The 27,432-nt window shown below is 39.4% G+C and overlaps 2 protein-coding genes across 2 annotated transcripts; one reads left to right on the top strand and one right to left on the bottom strand.

Annotated features, from left to right (window-relative positions):
* The first annotated feature begins 898 nt into the window (after nt 1–898).
* Nucleotides 899–25,801, top strand: cdc73 (cell division cycle 73, Paf1/RNA polymerase II complex component, homolog (S. cerevisiae)). Its single transcript, XM_061083951.1, has 17 exons — nt 899–1,035; nt 1,690–1,795; nt 1,954–2,023; nt 2,204–2,266; nt 2,496–2,548; nt 3,003–3,091; nt 3,225–3,438; nt 7,234–7,332; nt 7,644–7,722; nt 11,763–11,827; nt 19,441–19,498; nt 20,635–20,670; nt 20,818–20,905; nt 22,313–22,474; nt 23,690–23,790; nt 24,692–24,833; nt 24,947–25,801. The coding sequence occupies exons 1-17, from the start codon at nt 905–907 to the stop codon at nt 24,981–24,983; spliced, it is 1,593 nt and encodes a 530-aa protein (XP_060939934.1). The 5' UTR covers nt 899–904; the 3' UTR covers nt 24,984–25,801.
* Nucleotides 13,087–14,361, bottom strand: LOC133018136 (beta-1,3-galactosyltransferase 2-like). The gene has a single exon (XM_061084451.1). It carries the CDS (start codon nt 14,359–14,361, stop codon nt 13,087–13,089), a length of 1,275 nt encoding a protein of 424 aa, XP_060940434.1.
* Nucleotides 25,802–27,432: the final 1,631 nt, after the last annotated feature.

Genomic DNA, 27,432 nt, shown 5'->3' with positions numbered 1-27,432 from the left:
GTAAGCAGAATACTGGAATTCTTGTTGAGAATTCTGTTCAATATTTCATAATTTTGATCAGAAGATTTTTAGCAGTAACATTTTAATAAAATAAAAACCTGTAGAATCCTGTTTTTGTAACTCTTGTATTTAGTTTAGTTAAATTTATGTTATTATTTTATCAATATCCCTCCATCATTCACTAAACATGTCACTTATTTACTCTCGTGTCATTCACACTTTATGAAGAACAAACTCCTGACCATGTTACTGTGAAGGATTTTCCTCTACAGATGCTGATGACTTTCATTTTCAATGTTAAGAGAATGTCCACTGTATTTTTGACCAAAGGTCAAAATCCTATAAACGCTGAAATATGTGTGTGTGTTATCATTATTAAAACAACATTTGTAGCTGAATGTCTGACACAAGAGATAGATGACAAGAAGTTTGGATGTGTTTCACCACCATTGTTGGTTCTGTCCATTCTGGTCACCATAGCCTATACGTATTTAACTGTAGTAACATTGCAAACCCCTAATAAACACTTTGCTGCTCATCAAATTGTGTTTTCTTTACTTTAAATACAAATAACTGCCTAATAACTTTATTATTGGTTCCTCCCTTCCTCTGACCAAAGTAGCCATCCAGGGGGCATGTCCTTGAGCAAGGCACCAGGGCTGTCACAGTTCTATGTTTACCATGTGGGCAAATACTAGTAAATTAACCAGTAATAATTATAATGATATTGGCGTTGGAATTTAATCAAACACATTGGAATGGGTGAGTAGCACCATATATGTCACCATGGGGGAGTCGTAAAAAAATATTTAAAAGAAGTACAATTAAGATCAGGCATTCTGCGAGGCCACACGCTATTTATAACCGGGGGCCTCGCAAACCCACTACAACAAGAGAAGTGAAGATGGCGGATGTGTTGAGTGTTCTTCGTCAGTACAACTTCCAGAAAAAGGAAATCGTCGCTAAAGGAGATGAAGTTATATTCGGGGAGTTCTCCTGGCCGAAAAATGTCAAGACCAACTACATAATCTGGGGGTAAGTCCGCGCTGGAGCTGCATGTGAAGGGCTGGAGGCCGGCGGCTGCAGCTCCTCGGTGCCTTGTGCTGCTGGGAACCGCGAACCATCGCTAGCAACCAGATGCTAACCCAGCTCCACTACTCGCTGCTGCACTGGGAACTTAAAGCACTCTGTAGTTGCTCTGAAGTTATATTTAAACAGTGCAGCAGAGACTCCGGAGTCTGTGTGTCTGCACTCATTCGTGTCAGTTCATCTTTTCTCAACTTAAAATACGTTTTGAGAGACGTCCAGCGAAACTTGCATTAGTGATGTGTTGCTAACTAGTAGGGGACGTTGGCTAATGTTGAGCTGTCTGTGCGTGAAGTCAGGAGTCCACTGGCTCAAGGGTAAAGGAAGAATTGTGTATTATTTTAAGCATCTGCATTCATGACTATTAGTAGCCTTGTTGAAACGTTAGCACAGGGATTAGCTAGCTCAATACCTCCAGATAGTTCCCTGCTTATTTGACAGTAGAACCAGTGTATGGATTATGGGGATTTTGCATTAGCTCAAACTTGCAGGCATCAGTGTTGATTTTAGTAGTTTGCAATGATGATCAATTTATGATGAGGTCTGAGTGTGTTTTCTTCTTCCTTCTTATGTTGTTCTTCTCCTGTGTTCCTGTGTCCTCAGTACTGGTAAGGAGGGCCAGCCCAAAGAGTACTATACCTTGGACTCTATCTTGTTCTTGCTCAACAATGTCCATCTTCCGCATCCATCCTATGTTCGAAGAGCTGCAGTAAGTTTTCATGACAAACCATCAAACTGAGCCAAACTGTCAAAGTCAATTCTATTGCAATAGCCCTGTGGCAGCCACTCTTTTTGTAAGTCCCATATGCAACATCTGTCAGACTCCCTTACAGCTGACCTGACTGTGTTGACGTGTTTTGATTTTAGACAGAGAACATTCCTGTTGTCAGAAGACCTGATCGAAAGGGCTTGCTGTCGTATCTCAATGGCGATAGTTGTAAGTAGCATTTATATCATCTCTGGTGATTTGTAAATTGTGCTTCGGCATATTGTCCTGATTTCCTGTAGGTTTCGACTCAGTAAAGGTTGCCATGTTTAAAGCCCTGTAAATAAGGTCCTTCTTGCAGTTGGTCTAATAAGAAATTCTAACATGTGATCACATTGTCTCCAATTACAGCTTCATCAACGAGTATTGACAGAAGTGCACCTATAGAGATAGGTTTGCAACGGCCAACACAGGGTAAGTTTACACCTTGCTTCTTTGTTTGCAGCTTCATGATTATTATGCTTAACCATTATTATTTGAAAAAATGACAACTAAATGGTAGCTTTTATTATGACCTTTGCTGGTACATTCAAATTTGTCATTTTTTACTGACTTTTGAATTTTTTATTTGTGCTATTTCCTTGTGAATGGTTGCAGCAAAACACACAGTGACATAATGCAATTATTTTGTTCCTCCGCCCAGTCAAAAGAGCAGCTGATGAAGTCTCTTCTGAAGCCAAAAAGCCAAGGATTGAGGTAAGGGATATAATTTCTTCATACAAAACAACTGTAATATTTAATTACATTAATAATCACATGTTCAATACCATTTTGGATTGTTAAACTGCCTAACGGTCGCACCGTATTGTTTATGACATTATGGCAATGATAACAAGCGGCATATTTTGGTCTAATGCTTTCCAAATTATAATTTTTTATGAATATTTTAATTATATGCATTTCATAAACATGGTATTAAACCTTAATATAGATTTCGTGATAAATGAAGTACACTTTGTTGCAATTACAAAATAACCATCGTGCATACATGGCAAAATAAACTGAAGGTAAATAAATAACCATGAGGATCCTTGTTGTAGACGGATTGGTTTCATTGTACAATCCTTGGTCAATCACTGGTGTGTAAGATTAATTTGTGGGTTATTCTGTAGTTTACTCACCAAGTTTGTTCATGGCTTTGATTGTTAAGGATGAGGAGCGGGTGCGTCTGGACAAGGAGCGTCTTGCTGCCCGTCTGGAGGGCCACAAGGAAGGCATCGTGCAGACTGACCAGATCAGGTAACATTCAACATACTGCATTGTCAGTGTGGAGTGATCAAAATTAATGGCATGTTTATCACCTGCAGTTTCATGAGCAATTTAAATGAAAAATATATTTGCTTCTCTTCATTTTCTTCTTCTCCTTCGCCAGATCTCTGTCTGAGGCCATGTCCGTGGAGAAAATCGCTGCCATCAAAGCCAAGATTATGGCCAAGAAACGTTCCACCATCAAAACAGATCTGGATGAGGACATAACCTTGAAGCAGAGAAGCTTTGTGGATGCAGAGGTGGATGTCACCAGAGATATTGTCAGCAGAGAGAGGGTCTGGAGGACCAGGACAACCATTCTCCAGAGCAGTGGAAAGGTCAGTCGGTTTAAAGCAAATGATATCCAATCACAGATTGCTTTCTCTGCAAACAGGTTTTTCTGTTCTCAAAGTAAATAAGTATATTTCCCTTTATGGGCCATTCTACCGAATTGGTGCAAAGTATGGTCCCCCAACAAGAAAAACTATTTACAAAACAATTAAGTGTTCAGACATAGATATTTACTAAGAATATGTAATGGTCTATTTAAACCCAAGACATTAAATGAGATAGGGATAAGCTAAATATATACAAAATCATCATTTATAGGGCACTTTCTATTGGGAAGTAGCTGTCCCCCACCCTGACATCTAAATTTCAATTTCTGTAAATAACACTTTTTCAATTTTTTAGATATTTTTCAATGATCTTATTTCAAAGATCTTTATGATTAAGTTTAAATAGAACTTGGAAGATTTAGATTTATTGTGGGTTTAATTTTTAAATTAAAAAACTATACTCAAAAAATCATGTCCCCAGTTTTCATGTCACTACCGAAACACAAGAGTTTTAGTCCATTGGCTGAGCCTGGTTTTTAGCCACACCCCTGAATTTTTGACCAGGCAGTGACACTGCATGCCTGTCCCTCATGGCTGAATGGTAAGCAGCTAAATCCCATAGTTTTGATATAAATGTGTTCCAAAGTCTGAAAATCAGCGTGTAACCTTAAGAATTGTCACTACCGAAACACATATTTTCTTCAATTAAGTAAACTTTTTTGGGGTTTTATGCAAGTATTATTTTTGTATGTGTGTACACCTCTTCAAAGATGTGTATACTAGCCATGTGCTTGCTAGCATTCTTTAGTTATGCTCAAAATTAGCTATTATTGTCACTACCGAAACAGTCACTACCGAAACATACTGTCACTACCGAAACATAAAGTTCCAACTTCAGGCCTAGTTTAACTGCACATTATTCAACAGTCTGAAGCCGATCTCACTGTTGCAATTTGCCACATCACGAGATGCTAGTTCTGCACAAATACTTTAATGCTGCAAACTGCTCACAGGACCATTTTTACATATCCATTATTCAATTTTTCCAATTCTATGATCAAAAGGACAAGATCTGGTCCACAGTGGACAAGGTCGTCACCTTAATCCCTCCACCAGAAAACGTCACACAGAGGCATGTCCATATCACCCCAAGAGTGTTCACCGCAGCATGTGAAAAGTTAAAATTTGTGAATGGATTTGTGATGGTTTCTGACACTGAACCCCCTTAAACATACAGTACGACATAATATCAGTTATTTGTCAATGTTTTCTTCTATTTTACTGAACCCACTTGGGTAATGTTTGTACTTTAAATGGTTCTGGACGAACAATTGTTATGTCCTCAAATTTAAAATGATTCTATTGACCACAAAACATTTGTGTTTTTAATATTCCCAGCCTATAGCATGTTATGAGTTAAGATTAAGCAATAAGGTTGAGGAAATATGATACAACCTTGCAAACAAAATACTGTGGTCACTCCAAAAACAGTGCAGTCACTACCGAAACACTGGATGTTTTGTAAAAAATAAAGTATATTGAGTTATCAACTAAAATGTTATGATACTGATTGGTTTAATGTTTGTTCAATTTCATCAATCATCAACTCTGGAATCAATATGATCAGTATTATGCATTTTACAAAGAAATATTGCATTTAGATTTTGATGAATTGTATAAATTGAACTTTGAAATTTGGTAAAAATTTCATTTTTATTGATTCAATTGTGAAAACCTTCAAGAAATATTTTTAAAAATACTCTTCAGAGAAAGGAAGGAAACACAATTTTAACAGGTTAATAATAATACTTTTTACTATAGTTTATTACTATGTTTCGGTAGTGACAATTTTTGGGAGAGGAAAAACATTCCAACACAGTCTGAAAACACAACATAAAAATTGACGGTTCTTTTACTAGATATGTGTACTTTAGATATGGTACAATATATATACGGAAAAAGTTTTGGGAATAAAACATACAAAATTTCAAAATATTTCCAACCTGACTTTGCACCAATTCGGTAGAATGGCCCATATACACAGTGTGTGTCAGATGAGAGTTTACTTCTATCCTTGCTGGCAAATTGGTTTAGTATTAGACCTCGAGACTTAGGTGGGTCGATTTTAAATAAAATTCTGGCTCTTTCATACGAATCTTGTTTGGCAAGACCTTCAGACTTTTCAGTTAAGTCACAACTGAAATAACTGCTGTGCAAAGTGTCTTGGACCATGGATGGGACCAGTGGACCAAAATTAAGTGGAGCAAAACAGTCTTTTTCTCGATCTCGGATCTAACTGAATCATCAGTTTGTTTTATTTACAGCGTGAAAATACTTTTTGGGGATAGTTTAGACTTTCTGACCAATTGCTGGAAGTTCACCTCATTAAATAATTGAAAAGGAAACAGAGGACTAACTTTTCTCTCCAGAGATAGCTACCCAGGCTCGCAGTATTGCTATGCAGTCTTGTGAAACCAAAACTAACCATATCAAATGTAACAAGACATGAACTGGGTTTAGGATTTCATGTTTGAATATGACCTTGCTGGAAGAGTTGGACGACCTTTGGAACTGTACTCAAGAACAGCCTTCAGAGTTTGAATGCAGCTGTCCTAGTTTACCAAACCTGCTGAGCTCCCAGGGACAAAATCCTTGTGTGTGTGGGGAAACATTGCACATTTCCAGATGGCCAAACCTCTTCCTCAATATATAGCAACATGACAATAACAACCACTAGATGGCTGCAATGGCATGAGTTCTATCCAGTTTGAATTGACTGCAAAATATTTTTTTTTATGAACCACTGAAGGACTCAAGAATGAGGTCAATCAACAATATAGCAAGTTGGTCAGAGTAATTATTCTAATAGAATATAAATTACTTACCATATTTAATTTCCATTCCAACCCTGCTACAATGAAAAATAAAAATGTAAATCTAGTTTAATATTCACTCTTTTTCACACTCAAATTCCTATTAGAGCTGCAGTTCAAATTCGAAGGGAAATAAATTCTACCAGGACTGCAACTTTAGAAAACAGGAGATCTATTACCAGCCATCAAAACCAGTGTCAATGTTCATATAGGTACCTGACTGTGATTTTAAGTTACACAGAAACTTTCTCCGGAGATGTTGCATGATTGACATCAAATCCTAATCCATAGATTGCCTGCATGTGTTAGAATAAAACAGTATAAGTGTCATATGTCTAATTTCCTGTTTTTAATGATCAACTTAGTTTTAACTGATTAGAAACCACCTCATCTGTTTAAGAAATTGATCCGCACTGGTCTGACTTTCTGTACTTGCCCTGGAGGACCTCATCTAAACAGAGCTCCCCACTGTGCCATGAACAACATGATAATTATTCTTCCAACATTTCTTCTTACGTTTTTTTTTGTCCTGAACACATTGAAGAGTTCGGGCCCAGGATTGTCTGAAAGTCACCTTTATTCCTTTAAGACAATCATGCAAACGTAAGCCAAGGAGGTTTCGATTTCCTCCCTGTCCCTTTTTAATTGTTTGTTTTCTTCCTCGGGAATTATTCATGGATCTTGATATGAAAATATCTGATTTGTTTTGGGGACTGATATTTATGTGTGTGGGAAATTAGGTGCAGCTTGATAAAATGTAATGGGGCTCTTGGGTTTTGTGAAGATATGTGCTCTACTGAGTGCCATTCCAGTAATAGACAGGGTTCTATTCAGTGAAGAGCAACATGTGACTCACTTTGCTGTGCATACACAGGATGAATTAAACAATAATATTTTATAAATCTGTCTTGCATCTTTTCAGAACTTCTCCAAGAACATATTTGCCATTCTTCAGTCAGTGAAAGCCAGAGAAGAAGGCCGGGCACCAGAGCAGAGACCAGCACAGACCACAACTCAAGTGGTACAAATTGAATTTACTCTGCTTTATATATTTGTGTCTCACATTCCTGTTTCTTCAGATTTTCAAGGCAATTTGAAACATCAGTCAAAATACATGTGTGTATACTGATAGCTTTACCCTCAGGCCCTAAGGAATGACTTTTGAATGATGTGTGATTTAAATTAAGCATCAAATCAAGCGGCTGTAGAAACACTTTTTTCAACCCGTGAAAGCTTCAGTAACCCTATAAAAAGCTGCTACGGAGGTATTAACTAAAGAGAGTATGACAGTTATAACACTAATTCATTGTTCGTGTTTCATGCAATTTTCAGGACCCGTCCTTAAGGAACAAGCAGCCTGTCCCTGCTGCCTACAACAGATACGATCAGGAGCGATTCAAAGGAAAAGAGGGTGAGTTGTTTTCGTGCTTCTCTAGTCTCTCAATGAAGGAGAAGCTGTGTGGTAGTTAAGGAATAAAGAGTTGTTGCTAAATTCAGATCTCCCAATTACACCTGGTATCGACTAACACTTTATTGCAGTCTATAATTTCACACTGAACACATTGTAGCAGCCTTCCTACATAAGTGAGAGAGCAGGTAAACAAAAAATGGAGCTAACGAATTAGTGTTGCTTCTTTTGCCTGAGGTACCTAAGCTTTTACAACAATGGTTATAAAACAAACTAACAAGACATAAAGGCTAGTGACTATAGGTACGGTAATTACCCAGATACAGAACACATGTTAATACCAGATGTAGGTTTAGTCACCCATTTGAAAACAGGAAATGTAGAGCGCGGTTGTCGAAAATACTTTTGGCACACTTTCTTATGAGAACTTGTTTGATGTCATTGTAGCTATTAATGATTATTATATTTAGTCTTTAAAGCTGAATCAAGATCTTATTTCTGTGATCATTTTTGCTGGGACTGACTCCAGCCCCCTACAACCCTCAGGGAATAAGTGGTGTAGCTAATGGATGGATAGATGTCAAAGTATTCAGGGTGTCCATCAAAATACCCACATTTGCGGTATTCGCAAATAGTGAAGTGCTTTCTCCCATGATGTATTTCTGGTAATTGCCCATCGAGATACTATTATAGTGTGTTTGGTTAACAATGACATCCCACTCCTTACATAAATACATGGTTTTATAGAGCCCTGATGTATTGCCGGTTTAATTTCTACCCACATTATTGAGATAAATACAGTGTTGGAGTCGTAGTCAGCTGCTAGTGAAACAAAATCACACATTCAGGAGCTAAAGGAATAATATAATTAACAAAGCAATGTAAACCAAGCCTTCTTGATGTACGTAGGCCGAATGTATGACAAATTATTTTGTATGTTTATAGATTACTTAATAAGAATAGCTGTTAGAATGATATGATCTTCAATGTTTATGTTGACAATATGTTATATCAGTCTAATACATGTTATTAAGAAGAATACAAAAATTCATATTGTGTAATAACCAGCAGTGGAGGTTCTGCTTGAATAATAATAATGGCATTTCAGTGGCCAGCATTTCATTCACTGATTATTGTCAGTAGAACAAAACTGAATAGTGAGATAAACATGGCACTGATTTATTAGTATCAAGAGAAAAACAAATTCAGTGTGGGTTAAGTTCCCCATGTGTTGGCATTTTGGGACACTTGCCTACTACCTGGCATGTTCATGCACTAAATCTCTCAAGTGTGGGTACTGAGACAGATATAAGGTCATAGGTCTGAAACGGGTGTTTGCTGCTGTGGTGGAAATTTGGTCAACAAATGTGGTTCTGAGTAGAGATGAGCTGGATACTCGGCTGAAACGAGTATCCGGTACGGATAAAGCACTTTTGCCAATTACGAGTATAATACGAGTAATCGAGTCATTATCTGTGCTCGGACTGAATGAAAATCCTCACACAGCGTCACAGCGCTCCTCCCGTCACACACGGCTCTGCTCACTCACTCACAGAACAGCTCTCTGTCTCTCAGTCACTCAGGTTCACTGCGCATCGGGACTGTTCCATAGGCTCAGTCAAGGAAGCAGAAATGATTCGTTCATTTCCCGACTGGGTCTTCGGGTACGAGTCTTTGGAAAATTTTTCACGAGACCTGCATTGGCTCAGTAGAGGAGCGCTGGAGATGCGAGGGACGTTCACTGTCTCCCGGAGAAATGAACACTCTGTGTTTTTAGTATAGAAAAACGTGAATTGAATTATATTTGTTCACAAGTCATAATGACTGTTTTTTTTATTTTCACTTTACATTTACACTTACTTTACAGTAAAGTAAACCTCTATTAAATACAGTACAACATGACAGTTTGTATGGTTTGAAATTGTCATCTATTATCACACTGGCATTTAATTATCACGGCAAACAATTACACTGCACTAAACTTTAAGTGTTAATGTAAAGTGAAAATAACAAAACCAGTCTGTATGACTTGTGAACGAATATAATTCACGTCTTTCTATACTAAAAACACAGTGTTCATTTCTCCGGGAGACAGTGAACGTCCCTCGCATCTCACTCACACACACACACACACACACCTGGTGTGGAAATAAATTTAAAAAAATAAAAATAAAAAAATCATAAAAAAATGTCAAAGTTAATAAAGAAAGTAATGTTGAACCAGCCCACTTCCGGGTTAAATCACACCCACTTCCGGATTAGGCCCCGCCCACTCCGAGTACGGATACGGATAATTCATATGGTTTACAGATACAGATAATGCTGTACTCGCTCATCCCTAGTTCTGAGCCAAGTGGTCCTTGTAAATGTCATTTGTAAAAGCTTTCTGCAGAAAGGATCACACAGGCAAGTTGGAGGTGGCAAGTGTGACTATTGTTCTGTGTCGGAAACATATCGTCTGTTAAGATGTGACTTATGCATGCTAAAAGTGTGGGAGAGGAAATAGTGTCATGTATGGTTAGGTTGGTGTGTCAGTCAGCTGAATTCCTGGAACACAGCAAGTTAGACCACAATAGTGCCAAAGTTCACTATAGAATTCAGGTGATGTCACGATCAACTTCTGCAAGAGAGGAAATACATTGGGCTCATATGCCAGACAGTAAATTTCCATTACACTGCTAATCTGTGCATCATCAGTTGCAAAAAAATACATGAAGCCGTCATTTGAATTCACAATTTTAAAAGAAAAGCTGTTTTTTATGGAATAATGTAAATTAATAATTTTAAGCATCAGAATTCATTCTTTATATAATGTCATCTTCTTAGTGCTATTAAATGTAGGTGCTGTTTGGGTGCTGATCATATTAAAGGGGGCAGATCCAGAAATCCCAAAACCTTTTTCATTATTCTAGTTAGAACCTCAAATGATGATGCTTACAAAACATTAAAACGAGATAACTCCAAATACCATACCTCAGTGGCATCTACCTTTTTGATTTAATAATTATTTGCATGTTAATGATCTCCTGACCTTTTTAAAATGTTTCAACACAGAGGTCACAGATACTATCTTTATTGGAGCTAAGCCAGCTACTGTCAACACCAGCTATCTGAGGGCCAGTGTGGCTCCATGTCCAACCCAGCTGCTTTCATACGAACATAGTCCCACAATTTGAATAAGCAGTGTGAAATTCATTATCATTGGAAGTTTATATTATTTATAATGTTGTGTTTTTGTTGTGTTAGTGAGTGTATTGAACGAATAGAGTCTGCAGACACAATGCTTACAGCAGCACAGTATGATGTATTGTTTAGGAAACAGAGTCAGTTTACATCATTGACAAGCAATTTGCAAGTGATACAGACAAAACATGACATTTTCGCCCATTCAGGAAGTCCCCCACATCAGGTGTTAACTTGTCTTGCATTCAAAGTGTTGCCCCCATTCACAGAGATTTACTCTGTGCATGTTTGCAGACGAGGCATGCATCTGCAATTAGGCCTCCCTCAGCTCTGTTACAAAACCAAAAGACGGCCACGCTTTACATTCTGTCTATGAAGGTTGAAAATCTCCGGAGCCATGTACATAAAGTGCATGCTGCGCGTGCTCCCCTGTGTCTTGGGAACGGTTTCTAACTTTGGCTGATGCTGGACATTTACCTGAGTGTGGAAATCAAACACAGATTTTGTAATAATCTAAGTTCAACACAGCTGTACTAACTATCAGGAATTTTACTGTGGTTTATTGGTGTTTTTACACTCTCACCTCTTTTCCCCATTTGTCACAAATGCATTCACATTACAGTTTAAACTCCCTGCGTACTTTGCCCAATTGTTTTAACACTTGTAAACTTGATTCTACCTTGCAGGACAGACAGTGAAAACTCTATTTATATATAACGTGAGGATTTGCAAAGTTTTCTTAAGCGTTGGACAATAAGTGTAACAATTAAAGTGCAAACATTGCATAATATTTTCATGCAACAAAAACTGAAAAACAAATTCTGCCAGCAGTCTTTACTCATTGTGTGTATTTTTCTCAGAAACGGAGGGTTTCAAGATCGATACCATGGGCACCTACCACGGCATGACCCTGAAGTCAGTGACGGTAAGAATGTGGCTTCTTGTTTGCTGAGGATTTACCTAAGAGCTACACCGCATGTTTATATTTCATTTTGCTAGTATCTAGAAAGAGACACTTTTTAATCATTGGTATGCGCTGGAAGCCGCTGAACCAAGTTTCAGTGTGACATTTACTGGTCAGTCATATGTGTTTTATGACAGTTAACAGATACTGCTATGATCCTGACTCAGTTGGCACTCGCGTATGTTGGTGTTAGACTTCCTTCATCTGCATAGGCTTGCGTGTTAGTACGCCCTGTTGTCTTTGTACACAAACTCTTATTTTTAATATTAAAGCTTTTAATATTCTATTTCAAAGAAATTCTGCTGGATTTTCCGATTCCCTTTTACCTTATCAAAGAGAATCAGCAAAAACCACAGACAGGAAATATTTTTCTGTAGATTGTCTTTAGAAGGGTTTCATTGTCTACCATCATGTCCCAACAAGAGGATCTGTTGTGTTACATTAACTCCCAGTCTGCTGTTACTTAATTGTTGATAGTCTTTTAAAATGACTCCCCTGACTATTTGTTATGCAAGTTTTGAAAAGTTTATTGGCACTGTACCTTGTTGACTCTAGTTTTGAACTTGTATCTGCACATATAAATCATGTAGTATCGCATACGTTATTACAAAAAGTAGCTTTTACACACACCGGTTATTTTTTTGTAAACTAGAGCTGTGGACATAAGCTCTCCAGTGGTTTGACTAAAGACATAAAAACTGTGTTCTTCCTTTGTACAAAATTGGCGACAATAATGGAGCACACACATCAGTTTTTTACATATTTATGCAGAGTTCCCATATGAAAAGTATGGACAAATCTTTCGTATGAGTTAAATAGTTATTTGCATCCTATCCCCATTTTATATCCAAATTAACATGGATATGCACGTTTCTTAAACTTTACTAAACCCACTACAAAGATAATTGACTCCTTTCTCATTGCCAAGAGACAAGTTTGCCTCTCTGTTTTGAACTGCGGTGGAATTTGTGTCTGAGAGGGTACAGGAGTTACCAAGTATACGGCCATGACGCATGTGATAACATCAGAAAAGGGGCAAAAATGTGTTATCCAACCCTGACTGATAATCAGAGCTGGAGTAGACAGTTACCAGCGACTATGGCAGAGTAATATGCCGATTATACCTTCCCCACTAAAGACGAAACCCAGCTGTTTGTGTTTTTTGTTGTTTTTTTGTCCATTGTGAACAGGCTAAACAGCAGCTTGTGAGTGAAAAAGTGTCATTTATTGAGCTTGTTTCGTTCATTCCTTTGGACTGCGTGCATCCTGCCCTCTCTCTCTTTAAATGTGTTGATGCAGGCATTGTGTTTGTTGGTCTGCAGGTGATGCCAGTATTTAAGTAGTTCATTGGGATGAAACCCATGTGATGTTATCAGATGGCTGTACTTGCAGCTGGAGTAAGACACCCGCCAGTGGTTGAATAGGAACTCATTGGGCGGTGGCGTGGGCTCGATCCGGAGCTTGGCTAGGCATATTCCCACATATACATCCTCTAGGTGCAGGTGTGGAATACTGAGCGATGCTTGGTAGATCTTCATCGCCACGTCTCCAGAGAAGACGTAACCAGTCCCAGAGCAGAAAGTGGGGTACTTCTCGCTTGGGTACAGCTCTGGCGGCATGTACCATTTGCTGTTTTTATTTCGGTTTGGTGCAAAGCCTCTCATGTTATTTCCTGTGAAGTAACTCTTCCTGGGAAACAGCTCTGGCCTGAGAAGTTTATAAATGAGGTACTCAGTGTTGACGAACATGTCACTGTCCGTCTTCATGACATAGCTGGCCTGTGGGCAGTGCATTGCCACCCAGTTCATTCCCATCAATGTTTTAATTGTCAGATTTTTGTAGGAATCCTCAAAGTCCTGCTGAATAATATCATGATGCCTTTTGCTCTCTGCTTCTATTATCCTTTGTTGTAAAAGTCCTAGCTCTCCCTCATTTTTCCCCAGCATGAACAGACGGATGATTCCCAGAGTCAGACCGACACTCTCATTCCCCCACGTCTGACGTATAGCGTTCCTTGCCTCCACTTTCCGAGCCTCAGTGGCTATCAGTAACACCAGAAATGGGGCGGGTCTGTTTTCTACACATTTGTCTTGCTCATTGATAACATAAGAGAAAGGCCCTTGAGTTAGCAGGCCTCTATGATCTCCCTCTCCACTTTGGCTTGTGTTAGCTGACAGGGCGTTCTCAGAACTTGGGCCTCGAGGAGAGAAGACGCCTTCCTTCTCATTGAGGCTGATGTTGGCGTCAGCCTTCAAAGTCGGCTGAGGACCGATGTCAAACCTCCAAATGGAATGTTGGGAGCTCATATTCAGTTTGGATTTGGTGTTTTGAAGTCCACCGCTTCCGTACACCACTGGATGGCCTCTCCACCATGGCATACCTGTTAGCCTAGGCAGCCACACCTGGTGGACCAGAAAGACCAGTAGACCCAACAGTGAAAGGAGATACAAAAGTTTAGCTGTGTGTGCACAGCAGTGGCGTCGCCTCCACTGCATAGTTCTGTTAGCAGGAGTTTACTCAGTCGGTAGGCATTGAAGTCCACTTGTCAGCAGCATTTGATCAAGTCTTGATTCCAAAGACAAAAGGAAGTTTACGTGGTGAATTGACAAATGGACTTGGTCCCTGTGTTGGTATCCCATTTCCATATGCACGTGGAATTTGTTGATGTCCAGTAATGCCCTAGAAGATAGGAGATAAGACAATATAAATGAGAATGAAATGGATACAGCATTTCACATAGCCCCATGGAAGCATCTATAACCAACAATTTTATAATGACAATGGCTGGAGTGTCTTATTGGATGTTAAAGGTGTTGGTCTGTCACAAACACAGAGACATACCAGCACTTCCCTGTAACTCTGTGGTCCTTGTTATTTTTGTTGGTTTCATGCTCTGCAATTTTGTTTGGGTTAATGTATTCTGTTTTTATCAGGCAGCTCTATTAAGCTACACATTTAGCAGCAAATCCCCGACAAAATTGGGGATTTGCACTGTATAAAGACTGTTCCCCTTCAATCTATATTATTATGAAATTTCATACTGTGTAAAGGTTTCATGTACTTTTAAATTTGATATTGTGAATCTTATACACCAGTGGTCGTCAATCCGTCGATCGCGAGCTACCGGTCGATCTCCCAGTCTTCACTGTCAATCCCCCAACTCTCTGGACTCACTGGCCGTCGTCTCGCCGCAGATCAGTTGTGTGTCGGTTGTCTGTTTTTCACACGCGGTGTGTCCGCTACTAGCGGTGGAGCTGCAGGTTTATCTCCTGCATTTCCTTCAAGAGCAAGTTGGTTTATGTACCAAACTAAATGTCAGGACTCTACAGTATGAAGATGCAAATCTTTCGGTCTGTCGATAATAATCAAAGCCCCGTTAGAACAAATGAATGGATTCAGAAGGGGAAACGCTGGAGTGCTTTTACTTTGAAATGGGTTTTGAAAGTGTTGTAAATACATTATTGTCACAGAGATTAACGTTGTGGTTCACAGCAGAATAAACAGACAATTCTCTTTCACCTGATTTTTTTATGTTTATCTGATGAATTTGTCACAAACAAATGATTGCAACACTCTCTGTATGCCTTTTCAGAATAAAAGCACTGCAGCGTTTCTGTGGATGGAATCCATTCCCTTGTTTAAAAAGTTTTTTTTATTGTGAAATATTTGCAGGAGCAGAAGATGCACATCTTCATACTGTGCAGTACTGGTATTTAATTGAGTACAAGGGACTTCTTTCATACAGGGCAATAATCCTATTTGTGGCCATATTAAAATCAAGGCCTTTATGTAAAAATTTGTAAGTATTAATTTGAATTTCGTGCAATGAATAGAACAAGTTGCAAAACTGTCTCTTTGTGTAGATTTATTTTTTGTACATTCAGCCTTAAACGGAAATTGCAAAAAATAATAAGTGTGACCCTCCTTAGTGGGTTTTTTGGAAGATATCAGGGTGGTGGATCTCGGCTTACGATTGGAATTAAAGTGATCTTGGGCTAGAAAAGGCTGGTGACTACTGTTATAAACTAATGGGTTGAATATTGATGTCAAATCCATGTTCCTTGCTGCTGTTCTGTTGTGGCTCTACAGATGATTTGAAAACTGACTGCAATAGATAATGACAAGTCAGCAGACTATTCTGTGTCTTTGGCACGTTCTAAACTACCATGCATGAAAAATTGATGGTGCACATGTTTTTACATCAAGCTAATGTAGAACTTTATAAAGGTAATTTTTTTTCAACACTTTGTCTTACTCAGGTGACTGATTCACATCCTGAAACGTTTTTTTACATAGTTGCTTTCAGTGAAAAAATGAACTGAATTATGTTTTACATTCACAACTCGACATTCCTTTGGTGTTGAACAGAACCCATATGGTAAACAACAGCCTTTGTTTGCATGCTGGACTAGGAAGTGAAGTGGGTTCTCTCCGTTCTTTACTGAATTACACACTTCCCCTCTTAGAGGACCCCAACAAGACAAAGACCGGTTTGTGAGAACAGAAGCACTGAAAAGACGTATGTTGGCTCTCTTGAATGCAGAAATTGAAACCAATGTTTCCTGTAAAAAAAACAGGAAACACCCTTCACATTATCTCTTCGTGGCAGCATTTTCTTGGCATGCATTTTTTTTTTTAAGCCTTCACATCAAAAACCTACCTGTTTTCTTCTAAATACTCATTTCTTTCTCATATCCATCGGTATTGATCTCACGTACAGTTAAGGTCCTCATTATTTACTTTGACATCAGCCTTTCTTATAATTAGAATGTAAAAATGTTGGGGTTCTTTACCAGTAGTAGTCCTCTTCCAGGAACTTGTAGTAATCTACCACATGCATGGAAGAAAACGTGCGTCTGTGTGCATCAGCAGCACATGTGTCAGAGCTCCAGTGTTGCAGTCTCTCTGTCTTTGGCGCATTGTCCCCAGAGGCTTGACGCTAATGCTGCTGCTGCCGATGCTTCTTCTGGCCAAAGGCAGAAGAAAGTCAGCAGCTGACAGTTAGCGAGGGTCCTTTCACTGTCCTCTCCCTCCGTGTTGTGAATATTACTGCAGCAGTCGATAGATTGGGTTATTCTCTGGATGATGCACAACCAGGTTAAAGCTGGTTTCCTCTTGCTTCTCTCTTTCCTCTGATTCACATGCTCTTGTGATATCTTCCCTCCCCCTACTTGCTTCTCTTCCTTTTTTTCAATGCCATTTTCCTCTTCTAACCCTCCTCACTCAGCGGCCCATCCGTGCCGTCTCGTTGTCTGTGAGCGGACTAAGGCTAGGAGGGTGAAAGCAGCGGGGGAGGAGAAAGATGGAGCAGGAGGCAGCGCTGTGAATTGTGTATTCATTCTGCAAGGCAGCTCCAGGCTTGGTGGCAGTACGCTCTCCTACCACGTCATGCCGTATCTGCTGTTGCTGCTGTTGCTGCCTACTCCGTTGTGGGGGGAGGGGTTGGTCTCCTGACCTATATGAATTCCTGACCACTCTTCAAAAAGGATAATAAAGCATTATCTCAATCTGTCGTGATTGGAACTAATAGGAGAGGGATGTGAAACAATCATGTCGCCACCTCCACAACCCCTTCCTCTTAACCTGTGCATGCATGGACAGTGCAGCTCAAAACCCCATTTTAGTTCCAGTCTCTCATGTTGGGCGATGATTAGGACACTTAATTAAATCAATCTTTCTGCTGTGCTCACTGAGCCGTGTTGGACTGTTGCCTGAATTTTCACATTCAAGCATTGTCATTTTAATTCAACTACTGTATGGCTGGGAGCAGCCCTGCCCCTGAGTAAGGCAGGGGATGAGGGGTGCTTGTTTTTGTGTTATAGTCACAATCCCATTTGTTGCCTTCTACCCACCTTTTAAAAAGGATTCCACATATTTTCATAATCAAGTCATGCTCAATGCTCAATGATGCAGGAAGTTCAAATCTCAACATGATAATATATACAGGTTGATTACTGCAACCGAATCGCGTCCCTTCTGTATGATAGTCCTTGAACTTGATGGTCAAAACAACAGTATTGTTTTTATGTTGGGATATAGACATTAAAACAAAGGTAATTTTAACCAATGCATGGCGAACTCTACAAAGCTAAACATTGTCAAAATGCTAAACTGGTCAAACTAGTGAACGTCATCAGATCTATCTCTAATGTGTGTGTGTGTGTGGCACACCATCTTCTTTCGAAAAGCAACCACACCTGGTCGTATTATTGCGTAGGCAGGTTCTGTTAGTTAAAGATCTCGTGGAAATGAAGCCAGAGAAACATTTGTTAGAACCCTCTCAAGAATACTTGTCCAAGGTTCACTCTTGTTGAACCTTGGTTTCTATCACTCTTCCTCTTGCCATCTTTGTCTCTTCCGACAGCGGGGCTCTTTTTTCCTTCACTGGATAGAACTTCCAAACTTACGCAGGATGTTCCCACATCTGCCATTTCAGCAACTTGGTAAAGGTTCTTCTTCTACTGGTGTTTTAGTGGTTAGCAACCCGCTTTTTGGTGCAGATACTGCCACATTCTGAATTTGAGTGTGAGAGAGGTGAGGCTTGTGGGCTGCAGCGGATTGACGTAGTCATGGAATATGTGGTCAGGGCTGTCGCATATCTTTCAGTTGAGCAGTGCATCCGAATTATCTCCAGAGGCTGAATGGAGGTCATTCATTGAGTAGGAGGTTTGAAGATTGTGATCAGTACGAGTTCCTTCCACAAAGAACTGGTGTCATTGGCTGAGAACTGATGTAGAGTTCAGTCATTTAACTAAGCCTCGTTAGACCTATGGTCGATATGCAAATGTTATCTCTTCCAATGCTGTATTGTTCTTGACATCATGATATCTTAGATTGAGTTGAGCCTTGTCTCCTATTGAAGGGTTTTAATTGATGATGCTGGACGACGTGCAAATGAATCATATAAAATATCTATATACTTTTCATTAATATTGCTGTGAAACCACTACTTTAGACACAATTGCGTTTATTTTGCGGTATTAAGAAGTTTTCTCCTTAGTGTGTTTCTGTTCTGCATTTGGTTGGTGGTGTGGTTTTGCGCAGCACAACACTGTGACAGTCTAGACACTGAACATCATTCAGCGTCAGCCAGGTCTGCATGTCTCTGCTGTCAGTGTGAGCTCCAGCCTGAGGGGATGTCACTGGATGATAGATTACTGCTTGACTCTGACCTCTAGTGTGGCCACTTTTTAAATCCTCCTCCTCATCAAACACAGGCACATAATCATGCTTGTGTGCGCACACATACACAAACACACAGGGAATCAATAGGGACTTGGAATGAGAGAAGGAGAAGCACCCTCAGCAAGGAGAATTATATTAACAAGGAAACAGGGTTGCAGCCTCTGAAAGTTGTCCCAATTCAACACTTTCTCCATAGCCACCTTTTCCTCTTAGACAATTTTTTGGTAATTTAAATCTTGCAATTCTCAAAGACTCCATAAGCACCAGGTTAGGCTTTTGGACGCACACCAACACAGCCTGATATTGTTGCAATATATTGAATTCATATATGATTTGCTGTATAGTATGTTTGCTGCATGTATTTGACCTTGGGATGTTGTGTTTTCCAGGAAGGAGCATCTGCTCGGAAGGCCCAGACCCCTGCACTGCAGCCTGTCCCTCGTCCTGGTAGGTGTTTATTTCCAAATATCGACATACTTTCATGCACAGGCTTCCTGACATTGTTTGAGGGAAAGTTTACTAACATAAAGGCGTCTCATACATTACAAGGACCGTGAAAAAGTGGTTTTCTTATAGAACAGCACAGAATGAAGAGTCCAGGCTAACGCTAAGGTTCAATGTAATAAAACAGTGTAAGGATCTTCTGTGACTGTGAAAACCCGTAATGGGTGATGGATGTACAAGTGAATAAGGGTTTCTCCTCCACTGGATTCAACTTGATGATTTGCATTTGAAAGGACCTGAAATCAACAACAGACTGAGTAACTTTCTCAGACACAAATTAAAGTCTTGTTTTATGTTGCTGTTTGTCATGCCCCATCTGCTCCTTCCTATTTATCTTTTTCTTGCATTCCATTGCATATTGGATATGCAGGGCAGGTCCAAGCACATGATGAATAACTACAGTGTGTGCTGTAACAAAGCAGCTTTTCTCTTCATGTTTCACAGTCAGGCTGATACTTTCCCCTTTTGTCTGACTTCCTCAAGGGTTTGGCCCTTGATCAGACTGCTACCTCTCTCAAAAAATTATCTTGGGCTTGCCAGTGGCCAGGTTATAGATTCATAAGATTGAGTTTGGCTACACGTGGCCTATTTACGCTAACGTTATTTTTAAATGCGACGTTATCTTGCAGTAAAATAATCCCTCTCCTGTTTGACCCGTAGGCTCACGCTGCCTTAAGATGCTCATCCACAGTTTTTATTTTATTTTGAGAACCACAAAATAGCAGCATTGATGTTTGTGTTGCAACTGATGGCAAGACTGATTCATTTCGGATGCATTTCCCCTAAAGCTGTAATACAGATTAATAGATGACTGATAAAAAGTCCACAGATACTATTTAAATATACTACTTGCAGATAAGAGATCTTTTACATGTATAATTTTATTTACCACTTTAAGTAAGGCATCTGCTATATTGTCTGAAGAATCATTAGAATGTTGATGTTTGTATATAAAAGTCACTGTAATTGAGTAGTTAATTTAGGTATTAAACCTTTATCTTGTTGGCTCTGTATTACATTTCTTTCTACATGGATATGCTCATAAACCTTTCACATTTTCCTTGTCTTTTCCTATCAAGTTTCACAAGCCAGACCTCCACCAAATCAGAAGAAAGGTACATCATTTTTTTTTGTGTCATAGATATACAATGCTGCTGTATACATTTTGTCTTTTGCATTTACTTCTTGTAATTTCCTTTATTGATCTGTCTGTCCGACTCATTATCTATTTTTTATCTATTTATCAATTTTATTTCCTACAGGTTCCCGGACACCCATTGTCATCATCCCTGCTGCCACCACCTCACTCATCACTATGCTCAATGCTAAGGATCTTCTGCAGGATCTGAAGTACGCATACACTCCTGTTGCACTTTAGAAAATTGTGTTTATTTCATTCACTGCTGCACTTTAGTGCCCATTTAAAAAAAACAACCTTAGTTCTCGTTATTTAGTAACTTGATACTGAGAGATCAGAGGGCACATTCCAAAATTTCAATGAGTATTTCTTAAATAGATTAAATAGGTCCAAAAACGAATTGACCTACAGTAATTGCCATATTATAATATTATTTCTAGGAAGATAATTAGATTTAAAAAATATAAATTAAGCAAAGAATGGGTCTGTAAAACCTGAATCCTTTTTTTCTCAAATTACAAAGTATCAAATAAGTTGTAAATCATCAAACTACTCAGAATGCATTTCACTACATTATACAGCAAAAACATCGTAGCAACATTACAACATTTTTCAACTGAAGCATAAAATTGTTGCAGGTACCAAAATGTACAAAGTTAAGTCAGTATTTCTTTCCCACTCACTGGCACTCACTCATGTAACAAGATGACAAAATATGAAAATAACGATTAACTAACAAGTTTTCAATGTGGCAAATGTGAGACAAATATTATTGCCAGTATAACCTGCACATTATACTTTAAAGAAGTATAATATGTGATGCACATAGCAACTGGGATCAGGTTTGTTTCCACAAGAGAGAAGTGTCCATGTAAATTAACTCCATGAACCACTTTGCAACAACAATGCAACAGTTGTTTATATCTACATGTTAGACAAAGCAATTTACTCTACCTTTTATAAAAAGAATATACCTCAACAGCATTACATCACGTAAACCTCCTTTTGCTACGACTCTTAAATACTCCACTTCAGTCATAAAAAATCCTGACTGAGATGGTAATAACGTTTATCGCCTCACTTTACTAGTCTGTATTATTACCTGAAATGAGGCTGGTTCAGGAAAGGTCAGATTATTATGCAGCTGGTTCTGAAAAACAATACAAGAAAGAAGAAGAATGTCACCATCAGTACAGAGCAGGATCAGGGAATCACTTTGTTTCCAATCTGAGGAAACAAATTAAGTTACATGATCGAACGTGTCACCTTCTCAATTCCGAAACTTTCTCACAGAACAGGATCAGTCGGCCTTACACTGAACAATAGGATAATGTGTTGATGCCAGTAACTAAATGTTCTGAAGTGATTCACTGGAGGGAGAAATTCACAAATTCTTAAACATTTTAAATCTCTCTTTTAACTTGTCTCTATAGAAAAAGACTGGATGCTATATATTGTGCTTTCCTGTGGTTTTTAACAAGTGGAACCATTCGTTCAAATCACTGTTATTTACATGAAATTGTTCAATGAGCATCACTATTCAACATGTAACATTGTGCAAAGTAGAGGGTGGGAAAAGAAAATGAGTAGATTTCAAAATGTTGTTTGTGTCTCACCAGGTTTATCACATCAGAAGAAAAGAAGAAGGGCGGCATCCAGCGCGACAACGAGGTTCTGCTCCAGAGACGTAAAGACCAGATTCAGCCGGGCGGCACGACACTGAGCGTGACTGTGCCCTACCGTATCATCGACCAGCCGCTCAAACTGGCTCCACAGGACTGGTTAGCACTTCATGATTTATTTACAGAAAAACCAGCGAGGCCTCCAGAGATGGCATATCGTCAAAGTGTCAAACTTAATCTCGGTTGTCATATGAAATGCCCTAAAAAAAAGAATCTGTTGCTAAATATAATCCCATGCTGTGTACTCCTGGGTCGTCTAGTCAGAAAGAGTTTAGGTCTTCTTAGCTCCGAACTCTTTCTGGGTGTGAGCAGTCTCAACAGACGGTTGTTCGCTCTAGTCATAACATGAAACAGCCACTTGTCAGAACACTGTTCAGATGACTCAGCTGTTGACATCTATGAGACTGAGTAATTACAGTGTGACACATAGGATTGAGGGGAACAAGTGCAGCCTGTTTTACAACCACAAGTGTTAATGTAATTGAACTGGTACAAAACCCTTACTGCTCTGTCGTCCCATTCATTGATTTTAGATATAAAAGAGAGAAAAAGAGCCAGTAGTTAATTTTATTATTGTTTGAAGAAATAGATCCTGTTCTTTTTTCCTGTGGGTGTGGTGTTTCAGGGTTTTCACCGCCCTGTGCATATCTCTTAGCTGCTCTTTCATTGTAATGTCAAACCTCAGTGCATTAACCATACACTGCAAAATGATTCAAATTCACAAGGAACAGTACAATGCCAAGACGAACACATTGAGCATGAAAAAGCAGCATGATGTCACACACTGCACCAGTAGTTTGAACTGGTGGCAAGTATCGTGGTTTTATGTCTCCGCGCCAGTTCCAGCCGGAGGCATCATGCTTTCGGTTTGACGTCCATCCCTGTCCATTCTTGTGAAAACAATATCTCAAGATCTGTGTGAGGGGATTTTGTACAAATATTGAATTGGACTCAAAGATGAACTGAATAGATTTTTTGTGGTCAAAGGCTAAGCTGACATTTTTAGCCATTTTATCTTAAGAGCGCCTTCAGAGAATTCTTTCAAATTTGGCACAAATGTTCAGTCACAGATTAGTTGATCTAGACTTGGGTGGTCAAAGGTCAAGGTCAAAAAAACGTTTTTTGGCCTCTTGAACATAACCCAAGTCTGCCTTTCATTTTAAAATGACCTCATGAGTTTGGGAAAAAACACAAATTGCTCTAGTTAGTGGGGCATCCAACCACTGGGCAGTAATTCCAGTTGTATCCAGCTGTGATGTGAAGCACATCTGCTTCTGTTTCATGACACCAACCGGAGGATGTTTCTTCTTGCAGGGATCGAGTGGTGGCTGTGTTCGTGCAGGGACCTGCCTGGCAGTTTAAGGGCTGGCCGTGGCTGCTGCCCGATGGATCTCCTGTCGACATTTTTGCCAAAAGTAAGCATTTTTTTTTTACGCATGAAATTGTTATCACCCTGACAGCAAGGTTTTAGCTTTATTTATATAATGGCTGCAATATATAAACAGTCTATAGTGGTCCCTGGTCAGCCTGTTTGTGTGCGGGTCAAATGTTTCAAAGTCCCTCACCAGTAGATTATTATTAGGGCTGGGCAAGTTAACTCGTTTTAATCGAGTTAACTCAAGTGATGAGTTAACTCGATTGTTTTTCCGCCAATTATTTTATTTTTTCCTGTTCTGCAGCAGTCAGCAACAGACTTTCACAAAATAAAAGCCTGACTTTCACAATAAAACAATAAATAATCAAACCTGAGTTAATGCAAGATAAAATAATTAATCGAGTTAACTCATCACTTGAGTTAACTCGATTGAAACGAGTTAACTTGCCCAGCCCTAATTATTATACCTCCTAAAAGTTCTCTCTGTTCCTCAAAATTACACATTCAAAAGATTTGTCTTGCAGTCTTTAAATGGCTCAGATGTATCTCCACACCTTCCTTCCTCCTCCTGAGATCTATGAATATGTTGATATGGTCGCTCCAAGTCTCACACCTGCAGTTTAGGAGCCTTTTCCAGCTACTGAGCTCTTCCCACCCAGATTGACAGGATTGGTTTCTTAGGTTTTTGACATCACAAACTCTGGCTGTTAAAATCCCTTTTTAACAAACTGATATTTGTTTATTGTGATGCTAAGGTGAAAGAACTCAACTAATTACCTTGACTATTTATTTAGCTCAAAATACATATTTTGTTATATAAAAGGTACAAGGAGGACATGTTTTACATCTCAATTTTCACTGGAGTAAAAGGCAGATGAACGTTTTAGTTCTGCACACAACCTGGATTCTTCTGTGTAAATGTGCGGATGCTTTCCCTCCAGTTCGAGCCTTTCATTTGAAGTATGACGAGGCAAAGATTGACCCCAACGTGCAGAAGTGGGATGTGACCGTCCTGGAGTTGAGTCACCACAGGCGCCATCTGGACCGGCCCGTCTTCCTGCGTTTTTGGGAAACCCTTGACAGGTGTTTATCTCATGCACCTTCTTACATACACAGCTGTTTGTCCACTGTTTGCCTTATTTTTAACGGATGATGTATTGATCACAACATTTCTTCCCTTCTTTCTCCTTCATCAGATACTTGGTAAAACACAAAGCTCACCTCAGGTTCTAAACCCAGATCACGGCGTCCATCCCCGAAAGTCCCACCAATAAATTCTCTTCCAGACCCGGCTCTCGCCGAGGTATCCCCTCTCATCCAAGCTGCCATCCCATCTTCTAATACGATCTCCATGACAACAGGAGGAGGAGGGGGACAGATCCTCCGGTGCTCTTCCTCCTGCACTTCCTCTGGGACTCCTAATGCAATGTGCTGGATTTGTTGCTCTGGACACTGGAGAGGAGATTTATGGGATTTGTGTTTCTGTTGTAATTGTTTTCTAATGTTTTCATGTAGTTAAACGAAAATACCAAAATATGTTTTATATAAAAAAAAGGCAACGTACTGTGGAAACAATTTAAATGAGATGTTAAGCAACATACGGGGGTGGAGGGGGAGCTGGGTTTGTCTGTGGTAAAAACTGATTATTATGAATTCAGCTCAGAAATGTTTAGCTTGAGAGACGTGAAAAGATCTCTCAGTGCAGCCACTCAGTTTGAGGAAAGAGACTCCCTTATACTTATATTTTTTTCCATTTTGGGTGTTTGTGGGCTGAATGTACATAAATTATGAAACCTGTTCGAGCAGAGAGGCAGATGCAGTTAAGGGATTTAATTTAGAGAGCTACTCTGCTCGGGCTCAATAAAAGAATCTCAGTCAAGCAGCCAGTTCCTGGATCAGTTTTTGGCGGTTCAGCACATCTGGGTCATGCAATGACCCTGATTAAGTCTTCTTTTTCTTCTTTGTTGGTGTCACGCTAGAGGAGAGAAATGATGCAAGTATTGCTTTAAGTCATCACATAAAAATAGACAATAAAGCCTCAGAGAAACAAACTGCTGCCTCTTGAAGTTTGTCAATGTTTACTTTGTTCTTTAATTTTTTCTCGGTAGTTTCCTTAGAGCAGTGGTTCTTAACCTTATTTGAGGTACTGAACCCTGCAAGCTTAATCAGTGCATTCACCGAACCCTTCGTAATTGGAAAATTCAATATGATTTCTTCAAAACATAGGTATATATTTTGTTAGTGCACAAAATTAACCATGCATCAGTTGCACACAAAATCACTGTGTTCAAAGAACAAAAACAACCATGAAAAACAACAAAAACATAACTCAATGAATATTTACTGCAAATCAATGTGACTTCTGCTGTTGCCTTTCAGATACAAGTTCAGAAATGCGTGTCTTGACCTTGGCAAGTGCCACTCTCATATAATTTTCGCAAAAGTCTGTTCCTTTTCTTAATTTTTATGTCTACCATCCTTGAAAAGGATTGCTCGCAAAGATACGTTGTAACAAATGGTGTGAGTATCTCAAGGGCTTTCTTAGCAATAAGGGGGTATGGTACGATTTGGTGAGACCAAAACGTTGAGAGCGTTGTTGTTCTGAAGAGTTGCTGTTGAAGCTGTCTCTGCTGAATGACGTACAATCACAACAGCCACAAGTCGACTACTGAGCGCACCAAGTTCCCCTCAGCACAGATATCAAACCTAAGCAATGTGGCGTGATCATCTGCAGCCAATGACGGCCAAGCGGAGCGTGACGTCACGAATAATACGAGTGGGCTGATTTTATTTTGTGTAACACATTTTTACTAAGCAACTAAGTATTTGTAATCTGACAGGCGAAGCAAAATTGTGTGCTGCAAAATTGTGGGGAGCCAATTTTTTGACGGCCGACAAAAACGGCCAGACATTGCTAGTGTGAACCGGGCTATACTGTGTGTGTCCTGACCCCTGCCGAACCCCTGAGAGTGACTCACCGAACCCCTAGGGTTCGATCGAACCCAGGTTAAGAACCACTGCCTTAGAGGTTTTTTATGCCTCCTGCTGGTGAGACCACGTGGCCAGAGGCGTTCTTTCTGTCCAACCAATTCTAGTGAACATGATCTCTCAAGAACACCTTGAGGGAACTTCTTCAAATTTAGATTTTGGTGGTGTCGTGGCAATTTCTACAATCCCACCTTAACAATGAGGAAACGAGACTCAAATCTCTTACAGTATTGCCACACTTTAATGCTCAGAGCATGGTGCATACGACAAAGGTTAGTTTGTAATATGCACACCGATGGGAAACAGTTTGGCTCACCCCTCCCACTCTGGTTGGGGTAGATACATAGTCAAAGGGTGTGTTCTTCTTGATGAATTTAATACAACAATGCCTAGTTAAAGCAATCAGGCCAAGATTCATTCAGTTGTACAGGAAACGGCATGATCAAGGTTACATTGTAAGAGATTCAATCATGATCAAAGGAGAAATAAACATGATTATATTGTGGTCAACTTATTTTACCTCGTGAACTTTGACGTAACTGAAAAACACCTGGATAGAATCTCTTAGAAATTATAAATCAAGTCTTGTCTTCTGGGAACTTCTTTGACCAGTTGTCACTGGGACTCAAAGAGGACCTGAGTAGTAGTCAAAGGTTAGGGTGACCTAATATTATTGTCAATGCAACATCTCAGG

This window comes from Limanda limanda, chromosome 13 (genome assembly GCF_963576545.1).
Source record: "Limanda limanda chromosome 13, fLimLim1.1, whole genome shotgun sequence".
In the NCBI taxonomy this organism is placed as follows: domain Eukaryota; kingdom Metazoa; phylum Chordata; class Actinopteri; order Pleuronectiformes; family Pleuronectidae; genus Limanda; species Limanda limanda.
The sequence above is the reverse complement of the archived record's forward strand: the minus strand, read 5'-3'. Positions and strand labels throughout refer to the sequence as shown.

Coding starts and splice junctions, on each gene's coding strand:
- cdc73 (XM_061083951.1), top strand. CDS start 905: ATGGCGGATGTGTTGAGTGTTCTTCGTCAGTACAACTTCCAGAAAAAG. Junction 7,723..11,762: donor GCGATTCAAAGGAAAAGAGG/GTGAGTTGTTTT, acceptor TATTTTTCTCAG/AAACGGAGGGTTTCAAGATC. Junction 19,499..20,634: donor GCAGCCTGTCCCTCGTCCTG/GTAGGTGTTTAT, acceptor TTTCCTATCAAG/TTTCACAAGCCAGACCTCCA.
- LOC133018136 (XM_061084451.1), bottom strand. CDS start 14,361: ATGCAGTGGAGGCGACGCCACTGCTGTGCACACACAGCTAAACTTTTG.